Below are 13,140 nucleotides of genomic sequence, written 5' to 3'. Positions count from 1 at the left end.
TGGGAAAAAAAATTTGTTTTCCAAACCTGGTGGTAACATGCAAAGCTGTTTCCCTGGAGGAACATGCTTGTCTGTTTGCATATAGGAGAGCAGAAGTGACTATAATTGAGAGTGCACATATATAGCTGTGCTTGGGCTGTTGAACTTATTCAAAACACAATGCAAATGGAGGTTTTTATCCCCAGATAAATCAGTATTTGCACAAAGCAAAAGTACTGTGCCTTAAATATCATAATAGCCCTGGTCAGGCAACTCATAGGGATGATCCCTTATAAAGAGACCAAATAAGAGATAAGGTCTACACTGTAATCCTATCAGTAGTTTATTAGCAGCATCCTTTATATATAAAAAAGAAAACCCTGGGTATTCACACACAAAAATAAAGTGAAGATGAATAGCTATATAATATTTGAAATTCCCCTTACATTAAAGTTTAAAAAAAAAAAAAAAAGAACTTAAAAAAAAAGCAACTTCTCTTTCTCAATTGTTCAAATCATTTAAGTAACTGAATAACGTTAAGTAAGTGGTAACTGAGAAATGTTGCTTGGCCAGAAGTGTAGTTTCCTTGTAAGTTTTCTCTTCAAGGAAGTAAAACTGCTTCTCCATAGAATTGTGTAAAGCTCTGATAGCTAAAATGGAAAAATTAGGCCTGATAAGAAGAGTAGTAGGGGTGGGGGGGAAGGCTGTTTTTAAAGCCTACCCTTGGAAGAAAGAAGGGAGAAGGAATCTTAAGGAAAGATTTTTTCCTTATAATTTCATTTCCATCATAATTATTCCATAGAATCAATTTCCATCTATAAGACACTGTACTAAAATCTACAATGCCATATTTATAAGCTGGACTTCCTGATTTTCTGTTGTTTAAAAACAGAAATTACAAGAATTGGGCCTTGTGATAATCACATCCTAATGGGAAAGCAGGATTGCATAGCAGTTAGAGGCTTGAAATCAAGAAAACCTAGTTTCATATCCTGTACCAGACACTTAAAAGCTTTATAGTCATGAGCAGATTGTTTAACCTTGTTGAGCCTGCTAGCACATCGTAATATTGGGGACATTAATACATTTCATAGAATTGTGAAGATTAAAGAGATAATGTTTTTCTTGAGGGAGGGAAGATGTTAAGTAAAACTAGTCCCTGCTATGTACACATATATGTGTATAAAGACAAGAATAAATACCCTAGTTATTGTGTACCGCTCATCCAAAATGAGGCCATTTGGAGTAGGGAAAACTTTATAAACTATTTTCACATGGGTAGAACTCTTTGTTTCAAATGTTAATTTTGTGTCTTTGGTGCTTAAAAACTTACTTTCTCTTTCCCAGGCTATACAAATCTGAATTATATACTTTAAATCTATCAGTATTCCTTTCCATGTATAATCAAGCTATATTAGATTTTTTTCTCTAAAAAAATGGTTAGATGATATGTTAAAGGGTTGTTAACGGTTTTAAGTTACTGAATGAAGCAATCTAAGGATATATCTCTCTTCTAGGAGGGAAAATGTGTATTAGCTATTAAATATTTATATTGATAATAATGCAGTATAATAAAGATACCCTTTCTGCCCTCAAGTAGTTAAATTGTAATAGGATCGATGGCAGCATTCATTCATTTTTTAGCTATTTAGGAGGTTTGTGAAGGCATGTGTAGCTGCAAATGGAGGCAGGAAGTTTCATGCATTGATGAGATCACTGGTTCAAGAACTTCCCACTTCTTCCCACTTAAAGGCCATCTAATCCAGTCTTCTTGTTTTCTTTCTTGAGAAAACTGAAGGCCAAGAAAGAATTGGAAGGAAGCTTATGGATTGTCTCATTCTTCATATTGATTTTACAGATGAAGATATTAAGATATGAATAGAACCTGAATTAGAACCCAGATCCCAGTGGGATCTTGTGGGCAGTAAGACTCATCAAGGCCTTGATCCTTTTGAGTCAGCTTCCCAGAAATTGATCTTTCTAAAAGGAATAGAATCAATCCATGCCCCACTGCAGGTAATATTTCTCACTATGGCCAGCTTAGGATCCAGGACCCCTGCATTTGGACTCCAAGGTCAATCTGAGCTCTAAGGACACATACAGATAAGGAACCCTGAAAAACATTAAAGTAGTATTTAAATTGTTGTGGCAGCTTTCATGATGCAAGAAGGGAAAAGGGAGCAAATAGATTGTTGTTATTGTTGTTATAGAACAAGAAAGACCTTACATTCCAGTGAAGCAGCAAATGGTGGAGTGTGAATTAGATTCCTGATATTTCTGACCATGGCCAATTAACAAATTATCTACACAAATATTAAGAGCATTGGGACAATTAATTAAGTATTAAAGGCTATGACTAGCCTAAAAGTAGGGAGGGTTCAGTGAGATGTCTCAGGTGTCCAGATAGAGAAAAGTACTCTATTTGGGGAAGAATTTACACCCGATGTCAGAGTGTCCCACCTCTCCTCCACAATGCTTATACTCCTATCCTACTCTGAAGAATAGCATGGCAGTAAAAAGACTATTTTTCTTATCTCTTTCTTCAGGCTTGTTTAGTCCTACCATTCTTATTTTGAAAGCTGTATCCTGAAATAATGAACTAGTTGATCCAAACAATGAACACCTTGGAGTTGACTACCCATTATAATTACAATTATAGCCACTAAAATTACTTTTCTGAAGTGCAGGTCTGATCATGCTTCCTCCTCCTCAATAAACTCCATTTCTGCTTTCCATGCCTTTACATTGGCTATCTTGGCTGATATGTCTTCAGTTTCCTTTAAGAAATAGTTCAAACAAACTGGGACACCAATACATCATTGGTGGAATTGTGAATGGATCCTACCATTCTGGAGAGCACTTTGGAACTATGTTCAAAAAGTTATCAAACTGTGAATACCCTTTGACTCAGCAGTGTTTCTACTGGGCTTATATCCCAAAGAGATCTTAAAGGAGGGAAAGGGACCCACATATAATAAATGTTTGTGGCAGCCCTTTTTGTAGTGGTAAGAAACTGAGAAGTGAGTGGATTCCCATCAGTTGGAAAATGGCTGAATAAGTTATGGTATATGAATGTAATGGAATACTATTGTTTTATAAGAAATGATCAGCAGAATGATTTTAGACAGGTCTGGAGAGACTTAGATGAACCTTATGCTAAGTGAAATGAGCAGATTTTGTACATGGCAACTGCAAGATTATACGATGATCAACTCTGATGGACGTGGCTCTTTTCAACAGCAAGGTGATTCAGGCCAGTTCTAATGATCTTGTGATGAAGAGAGCCATCTATACTCAGAGAAAGGACTGTGGGAAATGAATATAGATCACAATATAGCATTTTCATTTCTTTTGTTGTTTGTTTGAATTTTTTATTTAGTTATTTAGTTTATTTATTTGGTTCTAATTTCCTCAGTTTTTTTTTTTTTAATTGCAGTTTACATTAATGAAATTTTGCAAAAAGTTTCTTGAAAACATTCAAGAAGATTAATTGATTTTTTTTTTAAATCATGAGCCTTTTGGAGATATTGTTAGATTAATCTCGACTAACCTTCAAACATTTGAATTTGGAACAAATCACATATCTTTATAGTATCATTGGATAATTTCTAGCCCTGATTATCTTTGGAAGCCCATTACAGGACTCTTAAGAGGGGCTTAAACTTTTTTCATTAATGACCCTTTTTTGGTCAAGAAATTTTTATATGACCCTGGGTATATAGATATATAAAATTAGCATACATATCAAACATTTACTGATGATAATCATAATTTTGTGATTCCATATTCAGTTATGTGACCTCAGATGGGGTTCCGACTCTCAGTTTGAGAAGCTTTGCTCTTAAGTAAAACCTAGGATGTATACTATTTGTAAAAGGATAAAAGGGGCCATGTAACTATTATGATAGAATCACAAGAGTTGGAAGATGCTTTTGAGCTAATTTGTTACAGACTATGCCTGAACAAGAAACATTTCTCATCACAAAATGAAAGTGTATATAAATTGTTTTGTTTTGTTTTTGTTAGTCCTACATTTTGTTTTGTTTTGAAAAGATTGGGAACTTTTCTCTATTTTCCTTGGTTTGTTGTTGTTGTTTCCATTTTAAAGGTGTAACATCAAACCATTTTTTGAATCAATGAAAAATGTCTTTAGAAAAAAAGAATTAGGAGGAAAACCATATCTTATTTTGATGGTACATAGTTTAGAATCAAAAGATCAAAAAATTGACAATTTAATATATTACAAAGAAGAACTTGACTTAGAATTGTAATTGGAATCTTTATTATACCTTTTCCTGTCTTCAGTGCTTTCATGTAGCAGTTTCCATAATTGAGACAGTTTGGTTTTAGTTTTTAGTTCTTAAGTAGCCCCAAATCCTGTGCTTTTTCACCTTCGTATCCTAGACACTTCCTCTTTTCATAGGGGCATTTTGAATGACACACTGATTTCAATAGAAGAACTTTTCAAAACCAACTTACCCTTGGTCATCTTAGACCTTCTGGCAAAATTTTTTTTTTCCAGAATCATAATGAAACTTTGAACCTATTAACTGTTGTCATAATTCTTCATTTTTTAATGTTAATTTTAAATTTCAATTTCTTCTTTGGCTATTTCATTTCATGAAAGGAGCTTGTTTTAACCATGTCCTAGAAGTGTTTTTTTAAGTCTTTGTGCAAATATTTGATATTCCTGAAGTACTTTCTAGTCATATGCTTTTAATATTAGATCTCTTATACATGGATGAAAAAAATGGGGTAACCAAGAGCAAAATGGTTAGGTCTGCAAAAAATTGCATCTTCCCATGTGTAGTTTCTCCTTTTTTTGTAGAGTTTCCCCTTCAAGACAGTCCCTCTTCCCCTCTTTGGAACACAGTATATTCCTATTACATAAGCAGCTACCATTTTCAAAGCACAAAAGAGCCTGCTAACTTCACTTACACTTTTTTTATTTTAATTTTTTTATTGACAAAACATATGCATGTGCAATTTTTCAACATTGACCCTTGCAATGTTCCAACTTTTCCTTTCCTTCTCCCCACCCCCTCCCCTAGATGGCAAATAGTTCAATACATGTTAAATATATTAAAGTATATGTTAAATATAATATATGTATACATATTTATACAGTTATCTTGCTGCACAAGAAAAATCAGAAATAAGGTAAAAATAACCTGAGAAGGAAAACAAAAGGCAAGCAGACAATAACGGAAAGAATGGAAATGCTATGTTGTAGTCCACACTCATTTCCCATAGTTCTTTCACTGGATGTAGCTGGTTCTCTTCATTACTCAACAATTGGAACTGGTTTGGATCCTCTCATTGTTGAAGAGAACCACATCCATTAGAATTGATCATCCTATAGTATTGTTGTTGAAGTGTATAATGATCTCCTGGTTGTGCTCATTTCACTTAGCATCAGTTCATATAAGCCTCTCCAGGCCTCTCTGAAATCATCCTGCTGATCATTTCTTATAGAACAATAATATTCCATAACATTCATATACCATAACCTATACAGCCATTCTCTAACTGGTGGGCATCTATTTAATTTCCAGTTTCTTGCCACTACAAAAAGGGCTGCCACAAATATTTTTGCACATGTGGGCCCCTTTCCCTTCTTTAAGATCTCTTTGGGATATAAGCCCAGTAGTAACATTGCTGGATCAAAGGGTATGCACAGTTTAAAACTTTTTGAGCATAGTTCCAAATTTCTCTCCAGAATGGTTGGAGTCATTTACAATTCCACCAATATTGTATCAGTGTCCCAGTTTTCCCACATCCTCTCCAACATTCACCTCATTTCACCAATCTGAGAGGTGTGTAGTAGTATCTCAGAGTTGTCTTAATTTGCATTTCACTGATCAAAAATTATTTGGAGCACCTTTTCATATGACCAGAAATAGTTTCAATTTCTTCATCTGGAAATTGCCTATTCGTTTCCTTTGACCATTTATTAATTGGAGAATGGATTAATTTCTTATAAATTAGAATCTGTTCTCTATATATTTTTGAGATGAAGCCTTTATCTGAACCTTTGACTGTAAAAATGTTTTCCCACTTTATTACTTCCCTTCTAATCTTGTCTGCATTAGTTTTGTTTGTATGAAAACTTCTTAATTTGCTACAATCAAAATTTTCTATTTTGTGATCAATAATGATCTCTAGTTCTTCTTTGGTCACAAATTCCTTCCTTCTCTACAGGTCTGAGATGTAAACTTTCTTATGTTCTTCTAATTTATTTATAATCTCATTCTTTGCTTAGATCATGAATCCATTTTGACCTTATCTTGGTGTACGGTGTTAAGTATGGGTCAATGCCTAGTTTCCGCCATACTAATTTCCAATTTTCTCAGCAGTTTTTGTCAAATAGTGAATTCTTATCCCAAATTTCACTTACACTTCTAAACTCTTTTTTTTTTAATGATAAGTTTTTAGTTAGTTCAAAGAAATCATGCAGAAAGATAGTAAGTATAAGGAGGAAACATGCACAGTAGAGATTGAAAAAATAATATTACATATTATTCATATGGATATTATTGATTTTCAAATTATAAATAGATATTCCTGCAATTAATAAAAACCAAATTCATTAAAAAGCATTACTAGATTCATAGTACCTTTTTGTAATATTTTTCCTTATCAATGAATAATAATAATAATATGGGGATAGTAAATTGAAATTTTTAAAAATTTATTTATTTTTAACATACATAGCTTTATTAATTGTATTAGGAGAGAAAAACCAGTGCAAAATGGAAAAAAAAAAAAACACTATGGAAGAGATTTTTTAAAAAAGGAAAAAAAGTGAAAATATAGCATGTGTTGATTTACATTCATTCTCCATAGTTCTTTTTCTGGATTCAGATGGCATTTTTGTCTCTTGGGATTGCTTTAGATCACTGAACAACTGAGAAGAACCAACTCTTTCATAATTGATCATCACACATTCTTGCTGTTATTGTGAACAATGTATTCCTGGTTCTGGTTGTTTCCCTTAATAGCATTTTGCAAATCTTTCTAGACTTTTCTAAAAGCAGCTTATTCATCATTTTTTATAGAACAATATTTATATTCCATCACCTTCAAATACCACAGCTTATTCAGCCATTCCCTTATTAATGGGTCCCTACTCATTTTCCAATTCTTTGCTACCACAAAAAGGGCTGCTACAAACGTTTTTGCACATGTGGGTCCTTTTTCCTGCTTTATGATTTCCTTGGGATATAGACCCAGTAATGGCTCTGCTGGGTTAAAAGGTATGCAGAGTTTTATAGCCCTTTAGGCATAGTTCCAAACTATTCTCCAGAATGGTTAGATCATTTCACAACTCCATCAACAATGCCTTAGTTACCCAGTTTTCCCACATTCCCTCCAAAATTTATCATTATCTTTTCCTTTCATCTTAAACAGTCTCAGAGGTATGCAGTGGTCACTTTGAAATTCTTGATGGCAATGGGTAACTCCATCTAGGTATTGACAGTATGACAGTAGGGTCATACATAGATCTGATCTTGTTTTCCCTTTATGTAGAGTCAGGATATAGAAGGGCTCTTATTGGCCATTCATTGGCCATGCCCTTTTAAAGAGACCTCTCTCTTTTTTTTTTTTTAATAGTTTTTATTTACCAGATATATGCATGGGTAATTTCACAACATTGACAATTGCCAAACCTTAAAGAGACCTCTTAACAAACCATGCCTTTCAGTTCCAAAGGGCCATCCTCAGAGGCATTTGAGGCCACCAAGAATATTTGTTTGGATTTGCTTCTACCCAAAGGCAGTGTAAGGTGAAGGGAATGTCCCTCTTCCTTTCCATACTCCATGACAATAAGCTGAGCTGCTCAACATTAGGAAACCCTACAGTATCCAGCAAGGAGCAATGATTTGACATTGAGAAAAGTAGAGATTCAAGGAAGGAAATAGCTTTTAAAAGTGTGATCCCTAGCAGCAGGGAAAAGAATAAATCATCTCTTCAAAGAATTAATCATGGCACTTGGGAGTTTGTAAGACACTGTAGCCTAGGCTTAGATGTGCAGTTCTTGCTATATATGCCATTATAGTAAATGTTGTTCCTTTGAGCTACCTTTTAAAGATGAGCAAACTGGTATGGACTTGTGATCTATAATTTTAAGAGTATACCCTTTAATCATGGGGTAGTATTCATCTCAACTAGGAAACTTGTGAGTGCCTAGTTGTAAGTAGCCCTAGGGTTATTGCTGGTAGTTTTATGGAGATTAGTCAGACTCATCAGTGGATAGAATTGGGTAACTGTCAGGCCCTTCCCTTTAACTTCTTTTATCCTTTGTCCTCAATTTCCATATTCCTGGGTACAAAAGCATATTTTCATTGCTTTCTTCCTGACATGAGAAATCTGCCAGCTTTCATCCTTCTCCATTTCTCCTTCATAGGAGATCATAGGAGATCATTCATCCTTCATGGAGATCATGCTTTCTCCTGGCAGGCAATTTACAGCTTAGAGCTTAACTGTCATATTAGCAACTAGTGTGTCTCAAGAACTGTGTGCAGCACCCCACGTGTGGTGAGGTGTATTGGAAGAGAACCTATGAGATAATGAGGAAGAAGAACATTATTGTTTATAAACTTCTTTCCTCAGTTTGACTGACTAAAGGAACAATCTTGTGACATAAATAATGCAGGTATTACCTCATTGTACAGATAAGCCAGTTCCTTTTAGTTACATGGTTCACTACTACTCAAACCCAATTCTAATACTTTCTTTGCCACCCATTGGTCTTTTTTTTTTTTTTTTTTTTTTTTTTTTTTTTTTTTTTTGAGGCTGGGGTTAAATGACTTGCCCAGGGTCACACAGCTAGGAAGTGTTAAGTGTCTGAGATCATATTTGAACTCGGGTCCTCTTGAATTCAAGGCTGGTGCTCTATCCACTGCGCCACCTAGCTGCCCCTACCCATTGTACTTAAAATATGGCAGTGGATAAAAGTCAAGGGAGTCAAAAAACCTATTAGTGAGAAGTTAAAACTGGGTATTCATGGTGATGATTTTGAGATATCAAAGACCTATAATGCAGACTGGAAAAAAAACAAACCAATCCAGAATAAAAAATGCTTTCTAAGTATGTGTCACATGAAATCAGAAGAGGTAATAATATGATATCTATAGCTTATCAATGGTGCCTGTATATTTGTTTACTTTATCATAAAGGGGATTAGCCATGATTTTTTTAGAAAGCTGAGAATCCTTAGAATTAAAAATGCAGGAAGGAAGGGAAGACTGTAGCCTTAAACTAGCAAATAATCACTATACAGCAAAAATAAAATGTTAGAAGTAGGATGAAGTATAGATAACATGTAAACTAGTTTATCTTTTTATAAAAGAGCAGATAGATCTAAAAGAAGACTTCATTCAACAATTATTTTTTAGTACCTAGTGTATGAGAAAAATAAACCAATGAATCAGATACATCCTCTCTTCAAGGAGCTGAAGATATAGTAGGAAAATTAAGACATGTTCATGAATAACTGTAATACAAAATTATAATGGTAAATATCATAGAAGGACAAAGAGAGCTTTGTGGGAATTTAGAGAAAAAAGAAATTCCTTCTTGTTGTTAAGATCATATTTAATTTTATGGAGGTAGTATTTGGCCTAGATCTTGAAAAAATTATACTATTTTGACATGAAGAGATGAGTAAAGAAAGGTATCCCATGTGGAAGGACTAATATCATAAAAGCAGATGGAAAAGAATTGGACACACCTGGGAAATGGTGAATAGCCCAATTTGGTTGGATTATTATCTGTTACTGATATCTGTTATATTATCATCAAGGGGGATAAAAGAGATTTTGAACCTTAGATTAGTAAATTTTAAAAAAATTCATCACTATATTTCAATAAAATTGGTTTCCTTTGTAATCTTATTTGTTTTATTCTATGCCTTCATTCTATGTACTTTTCTGATGAGGAGATTTATAAAACTACCAAAATCTAGTGGGAAAAAAAAGTTTAGGAATTACTGGCCTAACAAATTGTTAGAATTAAATGATAAAGATCCTTGAATGCTAGACTAAGGAGTTTTAACTGGTATATTTTACTTTACCTTGCTTTTTATTTATTTTTTTTTCTTTTTTTTTTTTCTGAGGCTGGGGTTAAGTGACTTGCCCAGGATCACACAGCTAGGAAGTGTTAAGTGTCTGAGACCAGATTTGAACTCGGGTCCTCCCAAATTCAGGGCTGGTCCTCTATCCACTGCACCACCTAGCTGCCCCTTTACCTTGCTTTTTAACAGATATTAATATCATTTGAAGGGAAGACAACCCCAGATAGCTAAGGCAAAAACACATAAAGAAGCCATTTTAAACATATATTTTGTTATGCATTTTCTGTCTTCATATTTACTAACTTCTTCCCCTCTTTTTTTTTTTTTTTTTTTTTTTTTTTTTTTTACAGTGGCTACAGATGTCTTTAATTCAAAAAACCTGGCCGTACAGGCCCAAAAGAAGATCCTTGGGAAAATGGTGTCCAAATCCATAGCGACAACCTTGATTGATGATACAAGCAGTGATGTTTTAGATGAACTCTATAGAGTGACAAAGGAATACACTCATAACAAGAAGGAGGCTGAGAAGATCATCAAAAACCTAATCAAAACTGTCATCAAGCTGGCCATCCTATACAGGAATAATCAATTTAACCAAGATGAGCTAGCATTAATGGAGAAGTTCAAGAAGAAAGTTCATCAGCTTGCAATGACTGTGGTCAGTTTCTATCAGGTTGATTATACCTTTGACCGGAATGTATTGTCCAGATTATTGAACGAATGTAGAGAGATGCTACATCAGATCATCCAGCGCCATCTAACTGCCAAATCCCATGGACGGGTTAACAATGTCTTTGACCACTTTTCAGATTGTGAATTCTTGGCTGCTTTGTACAATCCCTTTGGAACCTATAAGCCCCACTTACAAAAACTCTGTGAAGGCATTAACAAAATGCTGGATGAAGGGAATATATGAGCACCTGGATTACAGTTGGGACTGCTAACATTTCTTATAAATGGAGCACTGCTGATTTATGAAGGAAAAACAATTAAAACCAAGGGTTTGGAGGTTTTTTGAAGATTACAGATACTTCAAAAAGACTTTGCCAAATCAGTTCTTTGATCATGAGCCATCTTATTCCCAAACCACCAACAGTAAACATCATGTGAGAGATGTAGAACTTGATTTTTATTTGAAAAGGAGCATATTGCCAAAATATGTGGCTAAAAGCTATCAAACAGTTAACATATCATGAAAGTTATGTTAAATAATAAAAAATGTATTTATCGCCTCCTGCAAGAACTTTTTTAAGGGAGGTCTTCATGGTGATGGTACATCCTATTACATCTAATGTATATAAAGCTATATTTTTTTCACTAATTTTCCTTCTTGATGTGTGTTTGCTTAAGAGAAAACAAAACAAAAAATTTCCTTTTGATGCCAATTCTACTTTAGAAACAACTTGAATTTTCTAGTTCTATCCTCGATGCTTGTGCAAAGTTTTCATCTATGGTGTTAAAATCCAGTCCAAGCCAAATCTGTTACCGTGGGAGTTTTACTCTGATTTTCATGAGCTCAGAGGTAAAGTTTTACCCTTGGAGGAACAGGAAATTACATATTTAAAAGAATTCGTAGTATAATATGCTTAAAATATGAATTAGGTGTGGTTAAAATATATGCCTCTTGCATAGTCTTGCCCTTTTGTGTTAATGGTGACATCTAGGTTTACAAAATGTAATGGGGCAGTGTTCATCTTGAGTATTTGTTAGTGCAGTCATGGAGTATAACCTTAATGTTTCGATTGTGTGTTAAATGTGGGCATGACATAAATTTCAAAATTAAGAGAAAGAAGAATGACAATCTGGAATGTTATTAAAATGGGACTATCAAAAGTCAATGAACAATTTCTCTAATAAACAGAACTGATCTATGCAACAAAGTAGAAGCCAGCAGAAATGTATTGCTGGTTTAAAAAGGAAAAAAAAAAAAAGAACTTCCCATAGAGCAAATTGTTGTGAATATATAGGATATTACATTTTTATTTAATTACCAAAGTTGTTTATATTTTGTTTGATATTTTGATGAGTAAACCAAAGAACGATTACAATCAAAGTCATGTGTGCATGTCTTATTTTTGCATAATATATTTACTTGGAAGTAAAAGTTTCCATTCATTTTTGAACCAAGACCTTAGAGAGAGATTGACCTTATTCCCACCATCAGCAACTAGCATTCTGGGATGTTCTCCTGTGTGCATGAACACTAACTCTGTTGCCCTATATTCTGCCCACATTTTTTCAGTGTTGAAATCAAAACAGCACCATGAACAATAGTGTTGGAAGGTCCCTTAGACCAACAGGAGGCTAACTGTGTTCTCTTCTTCTTTTTCTTTAAATGAGGAAACTGGGTCCCAAAGTTAAGGGGTTTTTTAAGGTCACAGAGGGAGTAAGGGAATAGAAACAGGATTTGAACCCAAGTTTGCTGACTGCATCCTAATGTGTTGTTTCCGCAGAGAAGGCTAACAATTTCTAAAAGATTTAAATCTTTCTGTTTTCACTGTCCTTCACCTGCTCCAGCTAGCATCTGATAAGAGCATGTAGCAGTCATTACTTAGTTCTCCTTGTACTTGTTAGATCTAGGGGGCAAAGTAGGAGTTGAACGTTTATTTTCCTGAATATTTGAAGACAAATTCTGGGTTAATTAGTCTTCCAATTTTTTTCATAACTTATTTTGCAGTAATATAGCACCTATCACATGATGTAATTAACTCCCCCCCCCAAAAAAAAAAAAGAATATTCCTATTTTATAGATAAAAAAAAATAGGAAGATAAATTATGTTTTTTGAACTGGATTTAGAACTCTCATTTCCCAATTCCTCCAAGTGCTTTGTATCATGCTGGGTTGGTATACACTCCCCTGGGTCTTCAGGAGACAATTCTAGCAAGTGTTCTTAGAAAATCAGTTTGAAAATACCACACACCATTTCTGGTGACACATTGCACACAAGGTCCTCAAAAGTTTGATAAAGCTTTTAGACTAGGGAGTAAAAACAACCCCAGTGTTTGATTTTATTATCAGAAAGTCTTGATGGGACAAAACATCATTTCTTTACTGAGGCCAGCCCCAAGTGTTAGGTTGTCATATT

The 13,140-nt window shown here is 34.3% G+C and overlaps 1 protein-coding gene across 6 annotated transcripts in view; it reads left to right on the top strand.

The window, feature by feature from the left end:
• Window positions 1-12,107, top strand: part of TNFAIP8 (TNF alpha induced protein 8) — a 116,435-nt gene extending 104,328 nt beyond the window's left edge. For all 6 annotated transcript variants that reach the window (XM_074281534.1, XM_074281535.1, XM_074281537.1 and 3 more), the window contains one exon: window positions 10,405-12,107. In XM_074281534.1, coding sequence (XP_074137635.1) covers window positions 10,405-10,970 — 566 coding nt within the window. In that variant the 3' untranslated portion in view covers window positions 10,971-12,107. The remainder of the gene's footprint in view (window positions 1-10,404) is intronic.
• Window positions 12,108-13,140: the final 1,033 nt, after the last annotated feature.

The sequence above is a fragment of the Sminthopsis crassicaudata genome, chromosome 1, assembly GCF_048593235.1.
Source record: "Sminthopsis crassicaudata isolate SCR6 chromosome 1, ASM4859323v1, whole genome shotgun sequence".
Taxonomy (NCBI): domain Eukaryota; kingdom Metazoa; phylum Chordata; class Mammalia; order Dasyuromorphia; family Dasyuridae; genus Sminthopsis; species Sminthopsis crassicaudata.
This window is presented reverse-complemented; position numbering and strand designations above follow the sequence as displayed.